Raw genomic sequence first — 23,890 nt, 5'->3', positions numbered from 1 at the left:
AAAACAGATCTCTTCAGAGATAGGTGGCACCTATATCTTTTGCCGTTCTCCCTGTCCCGTGCAAGAGCAAAGGGGGGGGGGGGGAGGAAAGCAGGCAGGGAAAGGGTTATTGGTTTGTGTTTTGTTTTCACAAAGATCCCTTCGACTTTTGAGCGCATTGGTCCCTCTGGCCTTTACCAGAACTGCCAGATGGCTAGTTCAGGCCTGGTCTCACCTGTTCCTAACAAGGCCTCCAACGAAATCATTCTGTGCATAAGAAAGTGAGTGGGGAAAATCAAAATGTGCTTCAAGATGCCTTTGTAAGTCTTACAATAATTTCACTCCAGGCCCACTCAGTCACATGTTTTTGAACAGAGCATCCACGTTTCCTGTTCCGTTTTTATGCATGATTTAGGATCTTTATCTTCCTCTTTCAGTTATCCTATCTTTTATTTTCCATCTAAAGTGAAAAATTCCAATTTAAACCTCTCCTTGTAGCTTATCTACAAGCCTAATGATTTTTGTACTCTTATTTCTTGCCTTTTACCAGCTCTATAGTTTCTTTGTTGAAAAGTGGCAGCTAGAACTGCACACATTGTTCAAGGTGACAGAAGATTATGGTATTTTAAAGCCTCTGTGCTATAGTTTGTATAATGGCAACAACCATTTTAAAAACATGCGACAATGGAAGAAAATTTGCAGAAGGCCTTGGTCCCTTACACCTTATTTACTGTGCTCTGGGGAATGTTGTGGATGCTGCAAAAGTTTTGGGTCAGGCCCATAATGGTCATTTTGTACCACCCATGAACAATGGAAAAGCCATAATAGTCTTGATTTTTTATTTCATTTAATGTAGATTCATCTGGCAAGAGCACAGCCTGTCAGTCAGCTGTCAATTATTTAAACAGTGAGGGGGTTGTACTAGCTTAGCCTCCAGCAACAAAATCGTCCTTTCTTTAATGTGTGATGAAACAATCTACCTTGCAGCTTAAGCGACCCTATAGTGTAGGAGGAACTGAACTACAGGGACACGTGCCTTTTAGGGGCTAAAATCACTTATACTGAAGACACCTGAAAGTACTGGGAGAGATCAAGAGATTCACAGTGTCATCAATCCTCTCTTCTAATCCAAAATGATGGAGATACCGGGAATCTACAGAAGCGGTATTCACCCTGTCCTATAGATCTGAACTAGCCAAAAGGCAAGGTCATGTACAAGTCAGCTTATATGCACACACACACTAGCCTTCAGCTTCCAAATAACACAGTGATTGGTAACCTGCTGCTAATTAAAAATGAGGATTTAGTGGGGATGTCCAGTGATTCAAGTATTCTGTCAGTGCATGTTTCAAGAAATATCAGCACCTGTACAACATATCAACCCTATGACATAAGAACCTGCTTTGCTGTCCCTCTGGTCTGAGGCTATGCAAAACCTTATTTTTAAGGATTTCATTCTTTCTATTATAAAATACAAAGCTGCATTGGCTCTTAAAAATCACAACAGTCATTATAGCGAAGAATCTGTTCTAGTTAAATTTGCTATACAGTGGTACCTCTGGTTGCAAACACTTCGGGTTACAGACTCTATGCTAACCCGGAAGTAGTACCTTGGGTTAAGAACTTTACCTCAGGATGAGAACAGAAATCGTGCGCTGGTGGTGCGGTGGCAGCGGGAGGCCCCATTAGCTAAAGTGGTACGTCAGGTTAAGAATGGTTTCAGGTTAAGAATGGACCTCCGGAACGAATTAAGTTCATAATCAGACGTGGTACCTCAGGTTACATACGCTTCAGGTTACAGACTCCGCTAACCCAGAAATAGTGCTTCAGGTTAAGAACTTTGCTTCAGGATGAGAACAGAAATCGTGCTCCGGTGGCGCGGTGGCAGCAGGAGGCCCCATTAGCTAAAGTGGTCTTCAGGTTAAGAACAGTTTCAGGTTAAGACGGACCTCCGGAACGAATTAAGTACTTACCCGAGGTACTACTGTATAGGCAGATGAAAGAAGTATTTTTTTAAAAAAAAACTAATGCAATGTGTGAGAAGACAACCTGATTGAGCTACTAGCCATAATATTTGCAAATGTCAATATTTGTTCTTTGCTGAATCGTAATGTGGTAACAACTGGTTCAGATGTGTTGTTAAACCTTCAGCCTTCCATCTGTTGGTCCTATTAAGTAATACAATTATTCTTTCTTTCTTTCTTTCTTTCTTTCTTTCTTTCTTTCTTTCTTTCTTTCTTTCTTTCTTTCTTGCTTGCTTGCTTGCTTGCTTGCTTGCTCCTGGTTTTGTCAGGACTGATTTCAACACCAGTGCAATGTCATAAAAACATCATATGGCAGATTCACAAGTCATTACGCTGGTGCAAGGGTTTAGGACTACAGTGGCAACCACTGAGGTTATGGATATTGTGTGAAGATTAACAGTATTTAAGAAATGGAATCTAGCAAAATCTTTCTAAGAATAATTTAAAAGGCTTTGTGTTTTGAAAGGCTTGAAAAATTATACTACTACATCTTCACTATGAAATAACTAGAAGATTCAGGACTGTGATATCAAAAGACTGATTAAAAAGTCATTCATATTTAGCTGCTTGGCGCAGCATTCTTAAACATATTAAGTCAAGGCTTTCAGCACCCTTTCAAGTAGATTGGCATCTAAATATTTGCTAAGGCACTTTTAATCAGGGCATTAGGACTTTGCTATATGAGTAATATACAGGCAGCATTGTTCTACTTCGAAATCATTGGCACAATGCATGAGGTTTTTTTTTCATATTTTGAAATGCACTAGCTACATTTGACAAAAGTGAGAACTAAATTTCAAGCAAGCAGTCATTGCTTGCACTTCCTGTCATTAAACAAAGTGTGTTTCTCTTGCTTGCTTCCTATTTTTTTCCATATTATATGTGGTCAGTTACAGATTACGTGGTATATGAAAACCTGATACCTATACTGAGGTCTGTCTCTGGATTGTTTGATGATTCATTGCTTGTGTGCCCAGAAGTAATAAGGAAATACAAATCCCTTCAAGTATTGCACAGAGGGAGTCAGGAACACATAAATTGCAGTTAATTATGCAGTGCATATCAACAGTATAGGTAGTTTTCATATATTTCAGGCCCGATACCTGCTTTTTTCAAATGCAAGAACATTTTTGACAGGGATATTCATGGCACTGTATGCCTCCAAGTTGAATAGAGGTAGCTTAAATTCATTCATATGGGAACAAATTTTAAAATGAAAGAATGACAATCCATGGTGGTATTTTATTTGTACTTATTATTTGCAGGTCACAATCTAATGCAAGTTGTGCATGTTTAGACCCCTGCAGGCTAAACAAAGTGGTGAATACTTCCAAAATCCCCACCCAACGATCTGCATGTGCTCAGATACGCATAATGCACTTGTACATCCTGTCTTCATCAGTCATCTGGGTGGAGTGGCCGAATGTGCACACCCACTCCTATGGGGATGAACTGGATCCCTCCATACAAATGAAGATCTTGCAGGCAGCTGAAATTATCGTGTATACAGTAGAGCACTTGTGCCCATAAGCAATCATTTTATTAAGGCATTAAGTATATTTTTTCTGTGCATTTAAAAACTGTTTGTAGAAAATACGGAATAACGGAAGCTCATTGTTTTCATCTGAAGAATGTCCCTCACACACAAACCAAGCTCATGGCAATCAACTGAATGCAACCAACCAAACAAATAACCTACCCACTTGACACTGACATAAAACTCTGCACATACACTATGCAAAAGAATGAAAGATCATTATCCCCCCCCTTCTTTCTTCCCCCCTCTCCACACTTCGCTCTCCCCCTCAACCTCAAAATGGCTATGACGGCAGCGTTTCACACCAAATGTAGCTGACCTGTAGAAAGGACTCTATGAATTGAAAACAGAGACTCTATAGGTTCATTTGTTTATCCATGAAAATCTTTCAACAGAAACAAATTAAAAATAAAACAAAACTGCTAAGCCTCCACAGTATAACATTTCATTCTTTGTGATGAGAAATGAAGCGATTAATTCCGAAAATATCTACTGAAACAAGTCTGTGGAACTACAAACACATTCAATGCAGCAACTTCAGTCTTCCTTTCAATAAGCTTTTCAGCGACACCTAACATCCGATTCCTACCCTTTGAAAAAATACCCCGGTTTAAAATGGAGTCATAAAATCCTGCATTGTGTTGTTGGTCCTGTGCAGATTCCTCATGTGCAGGCACTGTGCCTATAACAGCATTTCAAGCATCAGTAATGGCATATTACAGCTCCTCTTGCCAACAATGCAATTCATTGTATTTACAGGTTTGCGCAAAGTTTTAAGTTGTGTCTTTACCTTTTTACTAACCTGTAAGGCTATCTGGACGGGGTGGGACCATTTTTTCATATATATCGTACTGCTGTGCGTATTGCTCGATATCATGAAGCGTCCGTTGTAACGTCGTCCCCAGGTGTTGTGGAACGGCGGTCATCCCAGAACGTTTTGGCGATGAAGATCCAACTTGGGTTTGGGGTGGAGAGGCCACTCTTGTCTGTGTGTCATTGAGCGTAAGAGGTGACCCAACTCTGACAGCGGGCTGGTACTGGGGAGTTCCTCCATTGGGGTTGGTCGACTGCCTGGATGTTACCGAGCCAACTCTGCGCACTGCGATAGGCGAAGCTGGCCTCTGTGTGGTAAACGGAGATGCTGCTCGTTGTACAGGCAATGTTGTAGATGAAAACACATTAGAATTAAGAGATCGCGACTCAGTAACGGATGGCGAGCCATAGCCACTCCCTAAAGAAGTTCTGAGTGATCCCCTTGAAGGAGAAATGCCTGCGGTGGTCACATATGAGGGAGACTGGGCCCTCGATGGAACAGAACTTACGCGTCTCATGGCTCGGTTGGCAGCTATGTTTGAGGATGCCTGTTCAAAAGGAACCACGTATCATTTTGGTGCACAAAGCCATCAGCCAGTGTAAAAGATCAACATTTTCGCTTGAAAATTCCTTTGCAGGCGCATTTGCACTAGAGTTCAGTCTCTTTTGTTTTAAAACGGGGAGTTAAGCTCATGTTTTAAGGGTTTCAATTCTCTACACATTTATCTGGGAGTAAGACTCGTTGAACAGATATGTACAGAATTGCACTTCTCAGTCTCTGAACTGAAATCAGTGGGACTTAAAAAGCTTAATGTTTTCTGGATTGCGCCTAAAATGTTTTAAAGTAAGTTTATCTATTGTAACTTCCATCAAGGATGCATTCTTAAAGAACAACAAGAATCCTGTTTGGCATCCGCAACCAAGCGAAACTATTAATTTCCAGAGTTCCTTGAGAGGGGCCAAAAGAGTAACATCCTTTGGATTGGGCTTAAATGTTGTAGTACAGATGTAGCTTTAATCTTAATGTTCCACTCCCCCCCTTTTTTGCAGCAAATGTGTCACCAAAATCCTATAGAACTATTTTCTCCATTTAGTCTTTGCCCTTTTCATGACCTATTAATAAGCCTAATAAATAAGTTACCATTAACACTGCACAGCCCAATGTCATTCTACAAAAGCTGGAATTAGGCTGAACAAAGTCTTGGGCTTCCATGCCCTCCCATTCTCTCCTCCTGTGTAACTCAGAGAATGTTGCTAGCATTTAGTTCACCTTTCTAAAAATCCTGGCATATGAACCAGTAATGACATGTAATGGCAACCAAGGATTCCTGGAAAGTGGAACTAAATACTGGTGACCCGTCCCTCAACCACAAATGTTTAGAAGGGAAGTATGACCTTGAAGCTTTGCTCCATTATTTAGTTTATATTGTCTTATGCCATTTAATTGGTGTTTTCTTTTACTCCCCTCCCCCCACTGTTTTGATGAGATCCTTGGAAGATAAAGGTGATATAGAAATGAAACAAAATTAAATAGTGTTTTATTTAGTCTTATATAATTTTAAGCCAGTCAGAGAACTGTTGTGGTTGAAGATGTAGAATACAAATGATTTATCAAGGTAAGTAAATTATTGTATTGGGTATTACATTCATATTTATATTACTTTTACACCATATCTATATTAGTATATTTATTTATTTCACCAGCTTTTCTTGAATATATTTTTGGAGCTACATGTACCTGAACCAAAGCCTGTCCTTCAGCCCTTGAGCTTCTCACCAAATGGTTATTATTTGCTCCGATAAAGGAATGTTGCTGTCTGTTCTCTCCCTTTATCAGGTTCTGGCTGTTGTGAAAACTGCTTACTTCCTGGTATCCACTGTCAGAATAAGAATTCATTTGTGTCGAACTCCTAGAGTTACCCACTGATCCTAAAGATAAAAAGCACAACAAACCTGAAGTTATTACACGGTTATGAATAAAAACAAGACCAGATTGATAAATCTCAGTTTATTTAAAATGTATATAACAGACCCTCACTTTCATGGAGCGATGTTTGCTCTGGGGAGTAGAGATTCCCTTGTTCTGGCTCTGTTCCAACATGGTAAGAAGCAATATGAACACTCTCAGATGCTCTGAGTTTATTTACACCTGTGTTTGGCAAATCTGAAAGCAGAGTTTTGTTAGTCAATAATAATATCTACATCTATACGCATCTGCAACCTGGTACAGCTTCACCATTTCTGCTCAGTTCTATTCTACATACCATCTGCAGAGCAATTTTAGACAATTGTGCAAGAGCAATAGCTTTGTATATGAACATTCAATTCTGAGAAAGACATAAAAGAAAAGACCATTTGTGGAGGTGGTGTTTTCTTGTCAGTTTTGAAAGCTCAACAGTACACACTTCCAAAGGAGGAAAATTCTGAAGCTGTTAACTGAAGAACATATTGTCAGCTGTGATATTCATTCTTGAACTTTAAGCATAAAACAAATATACTTTTTTTTATTAAAAAAAAAGAAATCTGTGGCTTGAAAGACAAAGCATGATTGAAAAGATACCAGAAGGGATCAAATTTACATTCAGGAACTGATTCCTATATGAATTAGCCTATCTTGCTGCCAAATCCCATCCAGTAACTTAGGAACATAGGAAGCTGCCCTATAAGGACTCAGACCATTGGTCCATCTAGTTTAGAACTGTCTTCCCTGATAAAACACCAGCTCTCCAGAATTTTAGGCAGAGGTTTCTCCCAGCCCTGCATGGAGATGCTGGAGATTGAATCTGAGACATTCTGTAGGCAAGGCTGATGCACAAGGCTATACAGCCCTTAATTTCTTTTACAGTCGTACCTTGGTTCTCAAACAGAATGCGTTCCAGGAATCTGTTCAACTCCTGGAACCAGCTGAAAACCAAGGCGCAGCTTCCGTTTAGCTGCAGGAGCATTCTGCAGCCAGCCAGAAGCCGCGGAAGCTGCGCCAGATTTTCGACTTCTGAAAATTGTTCGAAAACCGGAACACTCACTTCCAGGTTTCAATCGTTTGGGAGCTGATTTGTTCGGGAGCCAAGACGTTTGAGATCCAAGGTACAGCTGTAATTTACTTAAAGGGTTTCAGGGTGAATTGCCTTTTCAAGCCAGGCCTTTTCAAAACAGAATTTGTGCAGTTCTTTTAAACAAAAATGTGCCACGACTGAGGAGCATGAAACCACTGAGAAATCCTTCCTACTTGCTACATCTTCACATGAGGGCTTCTCTTCACTTTATTTCCACAGTTGATGGATGATTTAGGGAATCTGAGATGGGGCAGCTGCGACTCAGAAATTTAATATTAAATTTGCAGCTTGGCAAGGAGGACAAGATCTTCAAACTTCCACTTATGGTTCAAATATTCACTGGGCAGCCTTGGGCCAGTCACGGTCTCTCAACCTAACCTGCCATACAAGGTTGTTGTGATTATTAAACGAGGTGAATACATATATGCATACAACTGGGAGGCAGAAGTTCTTGCTGGTCTACTGCAAATAACCGTGATCTTCCAACAGATCCCAACATGCTTCCTGCCTATCTCTGAACTAAAGAAATAATAGCTTTTCAGTTCCTTAAAAGCCTAATTCTAAAGGTAATTTATCAGGGCTGGAGGAAGAAACCAAGAACTGGAAGCCTTCCAGGTCTCTTACATGAAAGGCATTTGAAGACTTCTGCACCAGGGAGCCATGAAAATGAATGAGAATGGAGTTAAAGTGGATTAGAGTTTTGGGGTGGGCTTCTTTGTTGTTGCTAGAGAGTTCCCATAATTGCACAGCTTGGTGCAACTAATTTTAATTAGTTTTGGAGTTTAAAAACATGAAAAGGGGGCAAGATAGCCAGCAAATATTCCCTTACAATGAATGGAGAATGCAAAGTTAGGGGCATCTCAGTTGTACGTCAATGTCAAATAATCCTGAAGATGTGCACTAGGATTATAGTTTTGACCTAATAAGTCCAGCTACTAAGGAGGAAGAGCCAATAACATTTAGATCCATGAAGGAAGAGCATTTTAATTTAATACATTTTAAAATAAAGCATGCTCACCCTGTGAATTAGCTCAAAATGTGCCTTCCAAATAAAAGTACCATATAACTAATTTTAAAGACCCATTCCAAGTAAACTTTCCACTTGTGTTTTCCAGGCCAGCAGTACCCCACACTGCATAGAAAACCATTTGTGAAGTGTCTCTCAACAACTACCGTATTTGTAGTAGGACACGACTATTTAAAAGGGAGAAAAACAATCAGAAGTCTTAGGTGTGCTACAATAACCACAATTTTGTTTAGCTGGAAAACATTATACTGTATAAGGGTTTTGGTGAAGCCAGATAAATCCTTTCCACATACTAGCAAAAAGTTTTATTACAGCACTTATTTTTATTTATCAAAAACACTTATATCCTATATTTCTTTGCGCAGTGTAAGGTGGCTAAAAACAGAAATAATAAAAGTGCAAGGAAAACCAATTAAATTGAAGAAAAATGAACAAAAAGTAGTAAGGGACAAATGAAAAACATCAGAAGTAAAAAAATATCAGAAACAGAGTAAGACAATAAGGTAGCCCAGGCTACTGATCTATAATGTTACAACTGTGGCTTTTAAGCATCCTACCCCACAAGGTATCATTTCTGCACTGGTATGTCTACAAAGGAACTCCTGCATGTTTCACAGGATTCTGGGGCACGTTCTGTTGCACACACTAAGTTGTTGAGTGGTACCAATCACGCTCTTAGCCCCACAAGCTAAGAGTGCGCTATGAAACCATGAATATGACACACACTGCAGAATATTCAATATTGGCATAATGCTTTTCATGTAGCTTGTCTTCCATTACTGATTTTCTAGGAATACAGTTTGAAAATCACTGCATTATAAATATACTTAGAATGATAGTTCAATAATAGAATGTTTGTAGGCAGATGTACCATACAAGAAGAACACCGTTTAATTTAACTGACGTAGCAACAAAAATGCTCAGGCTATCCTATATTCTTGCGTTCACATTTACAAATTGTAAATTTACAAATTTACAAACAATGAAACAGACACCTAAGCAGTCATTGCAGATGATGGTGTATACTGGGTGAATGGTTTTTTTTCCCTCTACACAAGACAACTGTAAGAATAAGAGGTCACATGAAATGGCCCACACGTTAGCAAACTGTGAGCGGAACAATAAACTGTGATCACTTTAATGAATATACACTGCAAGAAAATCTGTAAAAAGTAAGCCTTGCAAGTATGTCACTGCAAGATATATCAGAAGAACATCATTTTTGGCAAAAGGTAGTTTTGAATTTTTAAAAGTAGTTTATATTCTAAAAAAAATTCCGATATGGATATATATATGTTTTTGCATTTAGCACAACATAGATCAGTTTGCTTTGGAACAACTGCCAAGTTTGAAGGGAAACTCATGAAATATGTAGCATTTGTACAGGGTACACCAAACATACAAGGCAACTGTACCTGCAGATCTCCAGGGAAACGACTTTTCAGTAGAGCTATAGAAAAGAAAAGAAACACAATATCTTCAATTCCTTTCAAATGTTTTCCCCGCCCCTTTTGTTTTATAAACATATAGCACAACCAGCAACCTATTGGTGGATGGCTCCCACTAGAGTTCAACAGAGTACGATTTCTCCCTTCTACATCCTTGGTATATGCTCACTGATAAGTGCTTCAGGGCGGCTGGGGAATGGCACCTCCCATATCTGCATTCAGTTCTTCTCTTTCACTCAGTCATATTGTGAGACACCCCCTACACACAGTAACTAATAAGTGAGATGACTGGATGTATGTATGACAGGCCCACAATGACCTCCCATTCCATCTCCAAAATTATCCACTACATTGCCTGCATACGTTGAACTTTACAGGGCTTTGGGGGATGCCTCTCCACATGGGTGCATAATACGAAACAGAACTGATTCCACACAGCCAGTCACTCAAACCTGCAATCCTTTGTAATCAAGGGAAATGTAGAAGACGCAACCTTGGTTGAAAGGGATTCTCCATTAAGAACAGCGGATGACAAAATCATGAGAACCTTGTTGTGCATATGGTGAAGAAATCTCCAATGAAGCAAAGGAAGACACCTGCCCACCCACAGCTCTAGATGCACACTCAAACATGTGCAGAACAACAGGTCTGGTGTGTCATCAGCTGTATCACTTATATTAATTGTTTGTGTGAAATTAACACAGTGTTAGGAATGCAGTAATAAATTATAAACCATCATTCTAAAGTTAAGTACATTTAAAGTTCTTTCAGTTTCAATTTAAGGCAGATTACAACCATAGTTTTCATCAGCTATTTTTTTTTATTTTTTATTTAAAAAGCAGTATTCCTTCTCTCTGGCATGCTGAATAATTTAAAACAATTTATGTAATAAAAATTTTCACTGCACGAATGTGATTCATTTATGTAAATGTGTTTACTCTTTATACTAGAACCTTTCGTTACTACAATGATGCTTTTAAAGAATCCAATTTCAAAATCAGTTTCGCTCAGATGACAATATGTATCAAACTACATACATAACATACACCGAAGAAAATAATCACATTAAATGTTTAGATCTATTTACATGTCAAAGTAAAATTAGAAAGAAAACCGCTTAATTTATTTTGACTTTATTTACAGACTGGCAGTCAGTGCAAGAAAATATTTTGGTGCCGCACTTTCTCATGCATAAATCCATACAAATGTGCTCCCCTTTTATATACATTCAATACCAAACTTTCCACAAGGAAGGCACTAATAAGAACAGAATGAAAGGCAATGTGGAGAGTTTCTGCTCACTTCTGTTAACTGCATTAAGATTAGGAGTCAAATCTCCAATATAAAAGTTAACTGTGCCTGATATAAATGCCTTGGTAACATTTACTGGGAGAATTCTTTGGCACAGCATTTCAGCACTTTCAGTCTAAATTATCACTTCCACCCAGGGCATTTCTGGAATTGTCAAGGCAACTAACGAGAAAGAATGGTCACAGCCTCTCCAGCAGATCGATAATACCTATAGATATGAATCTTCATCACTCCCTACTCAAATATTTTTGATGGACTTAACCAATATCTGAGAGATCTAATGATCTTATGAGAAGATGCATTTCTGAATAAGAATGCTATTACAATTGCAATACTAGCTGCTAACTGAAATGTGGCACCTGTAGCTTAATTACATGCACCCAAAATGAACGAACACACACACACAAAAAAGCTCTCATTAACTGAGGCCTTTTGTCTTTCAAACACAGCCATTGATGCTGAACAAATTACCCTGTATAGTTACAGATCAAATTCAGGAAGATGTGTGGTGTCTGAAGGAGCAGCCAAAGGATTTCAGGTACGCAAGGAATGGGCCAAAGCGATGCTAAACTGTTACATTTCCAGCAAAGATGTCCCTCTGATGGCTTATCACCCTCTCCTTCCTCTCAGATTTCCTGTTTTCTTGCTCTTCATTTATAAATAAATTGGGAAGTTGAATATGCACAATTATGAGAGAGGGGGAGAATGTGAGAAAGAAGGACCACTGCCATAGCTGAAGTGGTGTCATCTTGTTTACACAAGAGAAGATGTATCTTAAAATTAGATGCAGGGTGATATGTTTCCAGCATAAACTGGGGGTGGGTGGGAGAAAGGTGCACATCTCCTACTACCCCTATGACTAGCAAGTCCACAGGTATCCCAACTACTAAGGAAAGGCAACCAGATATCAGAAATTGATTGCCATGTGTCATAACAGTATTTTTCACTCATTGTGTGCATGGGGTATGACTGCCACATAAGGAGGCAGTGATGCATCAAAAGGTCTGAGACTCTGTGCAACTCAACAGGGATGGATTGGCACGGTTTTTATTAAAAGGTGTGCAAGCATTTATTTGCTGGTATATTTACTAACCCATTCAGCAGACAAGAGCAGTCAACCCAAGCTATGCCCAGCTAAAGTGAAGGGGGAAAAAAACAGTTTATTACCTATATAGCAGACAAACATGGGACTGCTAGTTTTGATTTTGTACTGTGGGAATATTCAAGGTTTTTTTCTTTTAACTGTGTAGTTCTGCTCTAAGCCCATCAACACCTACACCCCAGATGGGTCTTGTTAACTGAGTAAAGCATGACCTTCTATCATTGCACAGTGTGACAGAATTTCTAGCAGTTGCATCACAAAAAGTGTTCCTATAAGATTTATTTCTGAAAGGTTGCCATATTAAATACAGAGGCAAAGGGAAGATGGGCCAGGTCACTTCATTTGCTGACTCATTTGCTATATAAAACAGTCATTTTCAAATCCAGGAACACAGTTCACCCCCAGTTACAACATGAGATCCTCTTTATTTAAAATAATAATAATGTGTCCATTGTTTTTCACGTTGTCTCCTTTAACCTCATCTCCCATTCTTCTCTGAAAAAAGGCCCTTTTAAAAAAGGGATGGGGAACTGATCATTGGCCATGTTGGACTGTGACCAATGTAGCTGGATTCTACCAACATGTCAGGGGGGCACACACTACATGATTTCCAACTCCACTTCAGAACTAGTGGAATGGTACAATGTTAGGTCATGACACAACCCCTTGTAGGTCCTGACCCATAAACTGAAAACCAAAGCTGTAATGTTTGCTTAGGCAGCCCATCAGATGCTTGTCCCTGATGATAAAAACAAGCCTATTTTGAAGGCTAACAGCTGCCCCTTTCTTCCTCTTCCGCCCCATAAAACTCACAGATTGGAAAAAACAGCTTATGTAATTCATATAAAAATGTAATAAATGCAACAGTCACTTAATGAATACTGTATAAAACAAATGGGATGTGTATGCTAAAATACATTTAGATGGATTATAGTACAATGGCAGGCTTCGGGGCTGGAATGACAGTGGGGAAGGCATATATAATAAAGAACACCTCATTAACCTTTAGAAAATGAACAAAATTTCTTAGCCAAACACAACCCATTTAATACTAAAGACACAACCAATTAATTCTGAAAATCGGCAAAAATATTTTAATAGACATATTAAAAAGAGAACTTCCAAAGGATGTATACACACTGCTTTTCGAAATTACCTTAATACTCACTTACATGGTATCTAGATTGCTGAATTGATAGGGAAAGTAATTTTTATTGTTACTACACGATGGAGTATGAATGAATATCACTTCCTCTATTTGCAAAGTTCAAGGGTAAGTGCTGTCTAAAATGGCACAATTCACAACCAAGAGTAAGGCACTGCAGCCTGCGGGGGAGGGCAAAGGTTTGCAGAAATAGAAATAAAAAAATGGCCCCAAAAATCCCTAAGGGGGGGGGATCCAAAAACAGCCCAGAGAGGGTTGAGCATGTTCAGTAGCCACAGAACAATGACTCAGTCAGAAAAGAAATACAGTGGTACCTTGGGTTACAAAAACCTAGGTTACAAACACTTCAGGTTACAGACTCCGCTAACTCAGAAGTAGTACCTCGGGTTAAGAACTTTACCTCAGGATGAGAACAGAAATCATGTGGCAGCAGCAGGAGGCCCCATTAGCGAAAGGGCGCCTCAGGTTAAGAACAGACCTACGGAACGAATTAAGTTCATAACCAGAGGTACCACTGTATGGAAAGGAGGGGCTGGAATCATTTGGATGGTTCAATGTGTCTGTTGAAAAGGAAGGTATGCTTGGGCATCAAACCACAATGCCTCTCACCAGTGACTGGATAAGCTCTGCCACAAGCAGTTCACGCCATGGTGAACCTCAACAATGGTCAACCCCGGCTGTCAAACTACAGTCATCAACCAGCAGGTGTGCTGGTTGTTGATTGTGTGGAGTCATGGCCAATGCCTGTGCCAAACCTTTTGCACTGTGATCAATAAAATTGTGGCCTAATTTAATCCAACACCAGTTTGTGTATGTCGTCATTTCTGTCTGCTCCTGTACCCTTCCAACTCACTTGGGGCTGCCATGTAGATCTTTCGGAACTGATGTTATGATTCCTTCCAACTATATCACTTAATGTCCTACTGCCACATTTTGCACTAATTGAAGCTTTTAGGTTGTCTTCAAGGGTAGCCCCACAGCAATCCCTTTGGGAAGTTAATAGACTGCGGATAACTGTGGCAAGACTACCCAGAAATGGTTGTAGCTGCTGAAGCTGGTTGAAAGGCACTCCATGCCACTGAGTTCCCCTAAGCATTCAGTGACAATGCTGAATCCAGTACAACTCCAAGCTACAAGTTTTGGCTACCAGCCCCTGACTGGGCTGCTGTACAGAAAGTGTTGCCCTTTAAGATCCCTTAAGGGGATTCCCCATTGGGCTGGTACAGGATGCTCCTCCTTACTAAGGAGTCTGTTTGCTTCCAAGTCCATTCAAGTTTCTGGTAGCTTACCTTCGAAGCCTTAAATGACTTGGCACCCAAATACTTGAAGGAGCACCTCGCCCTATACTACCTTTCTGTGTCTCTGGGTGAAGTTTGTTATGCATCAATGAAGGATAGAACCTCCTCTGTGGTGGCACAACCTTCTCTGTGGTGGTGTCCTGTCTTTGGACAACCTTCCTTGTAATGGCACAACTGGTGCAAAGCATTACATTCATTTTGGTGCCATGTCAAAATTCTCTTATTCACCCAGGCATTTTAACATTTGAGATTTTGTTCTTTGTTCTGCTTTGTTCATCTAGGTTGTTGTTGTTGTTGTTGTTTTATAATGATGGTATTTTTTGATTTAATTGCATTATATTTTTAAATTTTATTTTAGTATATGCACACTGCTCTGGAATCTTTATAGATGAAGGCTGGGCTAGAAGCATTTCAAATCAATAAATCTATGCAACCCTGGTCCATGATGCACAGCTCAATATAGAGGCCCTGTGATGTGGGGAAGTTCTTTATGCAGATTTATAGAAGCATAGGACCTATATATTGTGATATGCATTAGACTGTCTAAAAAGCCTTCATGATTTGGCCTTTTCATCCCATGTCTTTAGGCGCCAGACAAAAACATTTGTCCATAACCAGGCCTTTGGCTGATTAAACCATCTATGGCCTTTTAAATCTGTTTTTAGGGGCATAAGGGTTATTGGTTTTTTATTATATTGTAGCTTTCATTTTGTATTTTTGTGTTGTGAACCTCTCTGTCATGTTCAGATGAAGGGTGGTATACAAATTTAATAAATAACAGTAACAAACAAACAAACAAACAAGCAAGCAAGCAAACAACAATAATTTCCCAATAACATAACACATTAACAAAATGCTTTTCAGCAGGATGAAGATATTCAGATGATGGGTATATTCACTGGACCAAACCCTACTACATTAAGGTATACATTCAGGTATGTCAAGCATTCAGCTAATATGCTGAATGTCTGGCTAGAATTTTTTCAACCAATACACACAGAGACAGCTGAGGTATTCAGTTTTTGGAACTTTCCAAATACAGTACTCAATTTATTGAGTTTAACACTTCACTGGCCTACTGCAGGAGTTCTTTACTTCCAATATAAATCAAAATAATGTTCTGTTTTTATTGGTGTGGAACAAGAAATGATCGGCTACAAATAACAAAATAAACTACCCCACTAGTTTTGGAAGCTATTCAGTCTGAATTCTTCATAATGCCACAGTATTAGGTTTGTTGCAGCCAGCTTGAATGCTTCAGTTTAATAGGAACACTGGGTAAATTACCTAAAGCATAAATGCTCTACAGGAGATTTAGATATACATTTTTAATTCCAGCTGGTGGGGACCATTACAATTTGGATTTTTACATCCCAGAGGAAATTGACTTGTGGCATAAAATGTTTGTGAACAGAATGGCAATGAGTAGAAGTAATTAAAAATGGCTGCTTCAAGAGCTCTGCTTCACTGAACTGCTCCAAATAAACTGCACTTCTAGAGATGTACTTCTCCAGTATTCACTGGCTGGAACTGGCCGGCTGTTTACTGTACTCTTCCTATACTTCCTCTTTTAAAGCAAGCATAATAATAATAATAATAATAATAATAATAATAATAATAATAATTTTTAAAAAACCTATAAGCTTTCATACAAGACTTTACAGTGGTACCTCTGGTTAAGTACTTAATTCGTTCCGGAGGTCCGTTCTTAACCTGAAACTGTTCTTAACCTGAAGCAGCACTCTAGCTAATGGGGCCTCCTGCTGCCGCCGCGCCGCTGAAGCACAATTTCTGTTCTCATCCTGAAGCACTATTTCTGGGTTAGCGGAGTCTGTAACCTGAAGCGTATGTAACCTGAGGTACCACTGTATATTTCAATCTGTGACCATCACACTTGGCTTAAGAAACAACCCTTTTCTGATATTAGCTAAGAACATTTATTGTGTCTTTGCGTAAATGAGCATATAGGCCATTACATTTCATTTCAATCCAACCATCGATGAAACATGGGGAAGTTTCAGAGATGGAAGGCTTGAAAGCTGGCTCCAAAACCAATCTAACTACTCCTTTACAAATCTGGGGTTGCTGGGAGACTTGAATTCAGGGAAAGGATAGCATGCGCGGAGGACAGGGTGACATTAAATCACAAGATACAGAAAAGGGAAGTGAAATGGCTTCATTGGGCTCGATGGAATTCAATAAAGCATGGCATCGTCCAAGAAAGGTCACGAAGGGGCTTCTCTGAGGAACGCTCAGAGGTGGAAGAGAATAGTGGGGGGGGGGGGGGGGACGACGACGACACACATAATAAACTACTTCACTAAGACCTAAACCGCCTAGGGTTTTTCCAGACCTCACTATTTGTGAGTGAGCGGTTCTTTGTTGATGCATGCAACAGACCATAGACAGCTGTAAAGGGGGAATTGGAGACATTTTGTGGGACTAAAGGACTAAAAATTGAACATCCACATACAGAACGACACTGGATATTAGTTTCAAGGAAAGGGTAACTGGGTGATAAGAAGAGCAATCATCATGCTCAAACCTGGCTGTAACAGGGTGTTTGGAAGCGAGCCTACTATTTATCGGCCCCAGAGGCTGCAGCACAGGTAGCATTCAGGCTTTAAGCAAAAGTCTAGCCTTTAGTCAAAAGTTTGTATGTTCGGATTCTTCCACTCCTAGTATGTGTATATGCAACGTAAGCACTGATGAACAAGAACAGTCCCTGGACGCCTGCTTTGTATCTGTTTGTACATATTGTGTATGCTTGATGCATACAGCAGCAAATAGCTATGGTCACTATCTTCAAGAGTTAAAGTACAATAACTTTCAGGAGCTGAAGTTCAAATACAGCTGCTGAAATATTAATTTATATAAGATTCATATACGATTCACATGTATAAAATATGAAGCAACTCAGGAAAAGCAATAGTCCACAGAAATTTGCTTGGCTTAGTATCCAGGACTTGCTGCCCATCCCTTTCCCTCTGGCACATGTAAAAGGCGCAATAGGGTCTCTTGCTTCTGCTGAGGTTCAAAGAAGGCAAAATGCCTACTGTTTCTTGACTCCTCCATACCACAGCAGAGTGAAAGCCAGGGGAAGGGGATGTGAGCTGTGAAGTGTCTCTTCTTGCTAGGACACTGGCCTTTTGTAAGCAGATGCCTGGACACCTGCTTAGCTGCCAAATTCAAGATCTGAGAGATGCACAGGGGGCGGGGGGAGTGCATCAGAAACCGAGCAAAGGTATAACCAAAGCTCTTGTGACTATATCCAGGCTTCCTCAAACTTGGCCCTCCAGATGTTTCGAGACTACAATTCCCATCATCCCTGACCACTGGTCCTGCTAGCTAGGGATCATGGGAGTTGTAGGCCAAAAACATCTGGAGGGCCAAGTTTGAGGAAACCTGACTATATCTATTTTAGAAGTGCATTACAATAAAAACATGTTTAGTGACTGAACGAGGGCTACAATAGGAGTTTAAAAACTAGTGCTGCAATCTCACACTCCCTAATTATTTAGACCTGTGGCTGATGAGGTGCAAAGGGTGCCTTTGGACACTGCCAGCACTTGCGTAATTCACTGGGGGAGAATTAGAGGCTCGGGTGACTGTAATGGAAGAATGAGTCAAATGTCTGAGCCATAAGTTGAGACATTTCAGAAGCGATGTTTAATGCTAGCTGGCAAAGAAGAATACGGATTCTCTGGTTCTTCACTGCAACCTGTTGTGTTACCTAATTACCTTTATACACAGCCGATCTCAAATGTTGTTTCTACCACTGTATGATACTATTTAGAGCAGCCTTCCTCTATCAGTGGCTGTACTACAACCTCCATCAGCTGCACCCATCTTGGTCAGGGATGATGGGAGTTGCCAGTCAGACCATCTGGAGGTCACCAGGTTGGGGAAGGCTGCTGTACAGCATCTATTCACACCCAGAAAACTAACTGTCATTTGAACATATTTAAAAGGCAATGTAGCAAAGAATGAGTTCCCTGATAGTTGTTCATCAAATCTGCCTTTGATTTCAAGCATACCACTAAATGTCTTAAACACAGGTTCCATGGGAGTAATTAAAATGTTTCTGTGTTTTGGATGAAGGGTGGTATACAATTTTTTTTGAAAAAAATTATATACATCATTGAGAGTGAGGCCTACCGAACAGAATAGGTGTTGTGAATCAGTTAAGCAGTTTGCAAAGAGCATGTAGCACAATTTGCCATGCTGCTTACTAAGAACGAAATAAGAACTCTGCGGGGTTGGATTAAAAGCCCAGTTATTCCAGTATGCTGTAACCAGGTGCCTATGGAAAAGCTCCAAGCAGGAAATAAGTGCAACAGAACGCTCCCGCACTTGTGATTTCCAGCATACTACCTCGGACGCTGGAGGAATAACATAGCCTTATCCTCCACCTGTCCAATCCTCTTTTAAAGTTATACATCTTGGTCACCATTCATACCTCCTACAGGCTACTTTATGAGACGTACCGTTTGATTGCATTGTGATGCTGTGTTTAGCTTCAAATTGTAACTAAGGAGGCATTTGCTCCAGCAGATTCCAGCTTCTGGAGACATCTGGCCCTGAAGGCCCCGCAGATACGCTTCTAACCAAGACATGCTGTTTCTTTTTGTAGGTAACTGTTCTAAGTGTTTAGGACTGATTTGGTGGGGATGAGAACATTTAAGGAACTGTCCAATCCACAGTATGCATTTGAAATAGTAAAAGAACCCTTCGTGTTATTTATTCATTTTCCTCGAAATATAAATCTCAAACTATGTGGTAGCGAGTCATTCCCCCCCCCATCCAAAAGATGCGCCAGAGCTAGAAAATACCGTATTTTTTGCATTATAACACTCACTTTTTTCCTCCTAGAAAGTAAGGGGAAATGTCTGTGCGTGTTATAGAGCGAATGCCTGCGGGTGGCGGGGGGGATCTGCTGCAGTCGTGAGCAGAGGATCCATGGTTCCCCTTCCTTCCCTCCTCCGTGGTTACAAAGCATGGATCCACATGGATCCTCAGGATTTTTGCATTGGGCTACTCCAAACTCACTGTCAGATCACATGTCTGTGGCCACAGCATGAACCACAAAAATCATATATCCACTATTTCGTTTAGGGTATTTTTTTTGTTTTCCTCCTCTTAAAACTATGTGCATGTTATGGTCTGGTGCATGTTATAGAGCGAAAAATACGGTATATTAGATGTATACAGCCTAGCAAGCACTCATCCTGGAGAAAATGTTGACCAACAAGATTTAGAGCCAAATTGCTGCTGACAAATTTCCAAGATACATCTCACTTAACGGTTTCCCTCCGGTCTGTTCCTTCCATTACTTACTGTATTTTAGGAAAATATTCACAAATCGACAGGTGATTTTTCAAACGCTCTTACAGATTAATGCCGTCAAATGGTGTAGAAGACATGAAATATGCTAACAAGGAGACAAAAATTAATGGACAGTGACCCAGTTCAGGTGATTATTTGGGCTTAATAAGTTTAGAGATAAACAAGTGTTTTGCCCATTCCAACAGACTATTCATGTAAATTGCAATTAAACCAGGAAGCCTCTAACTATAATTTCTTATTTTGTCTGAACCAGGAAACTATAATTATCTGCTCTGGAGCAAGCTAGGATATGAAGCCATTAATTGAAGTTGGTTTAATATTAAATCAAATTTAGAACATGATTTGACATCCTGGCTTATTCTGGAGCTGGTAACCATAGTTTCCCAGTTTGTATGAAGCAAGAAACTGCAACCAATTAGAAACATATTGTTATAACTGCAGCTCACAGAAAAGGAGGGATGAAGGGACTGCATGTGTAGGTAAAAAGGCTCATTCATTTCCCTGCTTATTAAGCACCAAGGTGATCATCCAAATGTCATCCACTAATTTCACATGCAATACAACTGAACAAAATATGGTGTTGTATATGCATATTTATCATCTGTCCTGTGTGTGTGTTGACATCATTCTAAGATGCTTTTCAATCTCTTGCACACTTAGTAACTCCATTGATTGAAAACTCAAAGAGATCACATGCGTAAGGGACTTGTGAACATTGGGCTATTTTGGGTCTATGCCAGCCGCTCAGTTATCAAACCTAAACCTGAACATTTCAGCCCTTCATTTCTTCTTTTAACCCCTCTACATTGTGCCACTCTTTCCAGTGATTATGGAAATCTTGCCACTAGGTGAGCAGCTAGGTGCTTGGCTAGAAAAATAGCTGCTTCTGAATTTTTGACAGCTTACATAAAATACATGCATGAAAAATTGATTTAATTTTCCTGCTAATGATTTTTCCTAAGCCTCTATTACCTTAATTATCTGGACAGCCACCTATTAAACAAGAATAATCAGTATCACTTGTTTGTTACAGATGTTGATAGGTATAGAGTGTAATATTGCGTTATAGGAACAACAGGAATACATGGAAAGCACCAAGAAAGCAATAAGTACATTCTAACTCATGAGAACCCAAGTTGCTTTTGTTTATTCCATCTATTTTAGCTTCAGTGTAGTGTTCTGACTATTTGAGGTCCTATTTTGCTGTGCCTCCCCTGCCCCTCCCTCCAGTTTATACAGGACAACCTCCACAAAACTTGGTTGTGGACTTGTCTTTCTGACTTGGTTACAGCAGTAATCTTGCGATGGTGTGAAGCTAGTATGAAGTAGTGTAAACTCCACACTTTGGCTGCGAAGCATGTTTTGGCTGACTGAAGGCAGAGGTGCATGCGGATAGCTTGGTTGGTGCTGATAAAGCCAAGGTTGCAGGTTCAATCCTGGTATGGGACAGCTGCATATTCATGCATTGCAAGCGGGATGGACTAGATGATCCCCAGGGTTCCTTCCAACTCTATGATTCTATGACCTCCAGGCAGAAATTACCATCCAGCACTTCCGGGTATGGTTCTATAATTGATTATTTGTTTATTTTTATTTTACCTACGTATTTCTATCTGGTCTTCTCAAATAAGTTGCTCAAGGTGGCTCACATTAAAAAACAAAAAGCCAACACACCAGTTTTAAGGATCTTAACACAACAGAATAAAGCAAGTAGCGAAGGCAAAATATGACACCTGAAAGATAACACCAATGCCAGCAGGACCTCTCTGAAGCAGAAGCAGCTATACCAAAGAAGGGACACTAGCACAACCACTGAAAAAACCTTCTCTTTGTCTAAGCTACCCAGTATTGATCTTCCATGCATTGGAATTTATTCTTTCCAAGGATGAAAAGGAATCTGCACACTTTCAAAATACTGTATCATCCATTCATTAAGCAATCCAGAACTGCTTTTGAGAACTAGCTCTATTTCCCCCCCCCCCACATTTGTCATACATCATCATCATCATCATCATCATCATCATTATTATATTTGTACCCCGCTGATCTGGCTGTGTTTCCCCAACCACTCTTAAACTGGTTTATTTCTTATTGTTTAAATTGTGGATATAACAGAACAGAACACTTTAAGGCATTGCCCCTTCTCCGGGTAAGTGGAGTCTAAGAGGCATCTGTACCGCTTCTGTTCTCCAGGAGAATAACAACTGACACATTTTAATTCCAGGCCCAAACCAAACTTGAACTGCCTTTTGGATGAAAAAAAGAGGTCGATCCAGTCCAACATTATAATTTCAAATTTTGTCAGCCAGATGACCCATAAGTTCACAAAATCTCTTGCAAAGATCATTTGCAAAGGTGAGATCACGTGCAAATGCTTTAGATCCCATGCAAAATCAGAACAACTTCCGGAACTGGAACTGCCCCTGCCATCCCAGATCTTGCAAAAACTCATGTGCCATCACAGAGCCCAGCAAACAAGGAGGGCCTAAAAGCTATTTTCGTGCTGGGAAAACTCTATGTGGAAAGATATTTTAAGCCCTTGGCCTGCTTACCATGTTCTGGTAGGTTCCTGTGAGATCTCCGATGGCCCTGCGAGATTTCACGAGAACCTCCAGAGCCTAGCAAGCAAGGCTCTCCTGCCTCTTTCTTCCTTTTCGTTTATTTTTCAGTAGTCCACATAAAGCTTCAATCACATAAATGAAATCCATGTAAGTGATAGCCCCGGTGTATCTGAGGAGGGGCAAGGAGCCATTGAGGCAGGCGTGTTCTACTTCATAAGCCTCTTGCTCATGCTGGGATGCTGCCTGCAGTTTGGGGGTCCTTACTCCAAAGGAGATGGGAGGAGAAAAGCAGAGGAAGGCAGTAAGGAATTTGCAAATTGCAAAATAGTTGTTAGTGGGGCAGGGTGCTTACCAGGAGGGAAAGGGGTGAGGTGACACCAAGGTTGCTGTGGTGTAAACACAGAGACAGTATCATAGTTCTCTTCACCAAGGGACACCCAGAAAAGTATCAAAAGGTATTTTACTAATGTATCGGATCCTATAAATCAGAAATCTAGGGAAGGAGAGGAATGGTAAAATTCTCACATGTAAAATGATCAGCTTACTAAACGGGAACCTGCACACAGCGGAAAGTTACTTCTCCATAAATGGTTAACTGCAGCCACCCAAGCATACATTCATTGTTTGTTGGGTTGACCATCTGGGGAGCAATCAAGCAACCAAAAGTCCTAAACTATAAAATCCAGTGCTTTTTTTCTGGGGGGGGACAGGACGCATACCCCTAAACACTGTGTGAATCTAAGTTTGGCCTCATTGAGGGGCAGTATTTCAATATGAATAGGAAAATGAGAGAACCCTAAACATTTTTAAAGGGGGGGAAAAAGCACTGATAAAATCCAAGAATCTCAAGTAGCCATTCGCAAAAATAACTGTAACATCAATCAGTGACAAATACAATGCTCACACATTGAGAATCTGAGATTGCACAAAGTGCGATGAAATAAATGTTTGTTATAAGTACATAAATGGGAGTTTGGAAATAAAAGACTCTGGGATGTGTACCTTGTGCTTGCAATACTCGGTGATTCTGCTCCAAGCCTGCATCTCTCTAACTGACTGGCAACAATCTGCCTTTCCACCTCAAGCTCTCTGGTGAGCCTTTGAAACTGGAGCTCCTGTAATAAAAAAAATAATAAAAAAATAATATATATATATATATATATATATATATTTAAAAGTGCTGTGGGTAGGAGGGTAGGATAAAATAAATATATTGGTCCACACAT

General features: G+C 40.0%; 1 protein-coding gene across 8 annotated transcripts in view; it reads right to left on the bottom strand.

The window, feature by feature from the left end:
• Window positions 1-23,890, bottom strand: part of PKP4 (plakophilin 4) — a 100,380-nt gene that overhangs the window by 30,568 nt on the left and 45,922 nt on the right. For 4 of the 8 annotated variants that reach the window (XM_028746396.2, XM_028746354.2, XM_028746365.2 and 1 more), the window contains exons 3-7: window positions 23,667-23,779; window positions 9,849-9,883; window positions 6,386-6,517; window positions 6,092-6,306; window positions 4,343-4,901 (exon numbers count right to left, since the gene is read on the bottom strand). In XM_028746396.2, the coding sequence (XP_028602229.2) occupies window positions 4,343-4,901; window positions 6,092-6,306; window positions 6,386-6,517; window positions 9,849-9,883; window positions 23,667-23,779 (1,054 nt within the window). The remainder of the gene's footprint in view (window positions 1-4,342; window positions 4,902-6,091; window positions 6,307-6,385; window positions 6,518-9,848; window positions 9,884-23,666; window positions 23,780-23,890) is intronic. The other 4 variants (XM_028746376.2, XM_028746337.2, XM_028746387.2 and 1 more) reach the window with 3 other exon arrangements.

This window comes from Podarcis muralis, chromosome 1 (genome assembly GCF_964188315.1).
Source record: "Podarcis muralis chromosome 1, rPodMur119.hap1.1, whole genome shotgun sequence".
In the NCBI taxonomy this organism is placed as follows: Eukaryota; Metazoa; Chordata; class Lepidosauria; order Squamata; family Lacertidae; genus Podarcis; species Podarcis muralis.
Note: the sequence above shows the minus strand (reverse complement) of the source record. Positions and strands in the feature narration are given on the sequence as shown.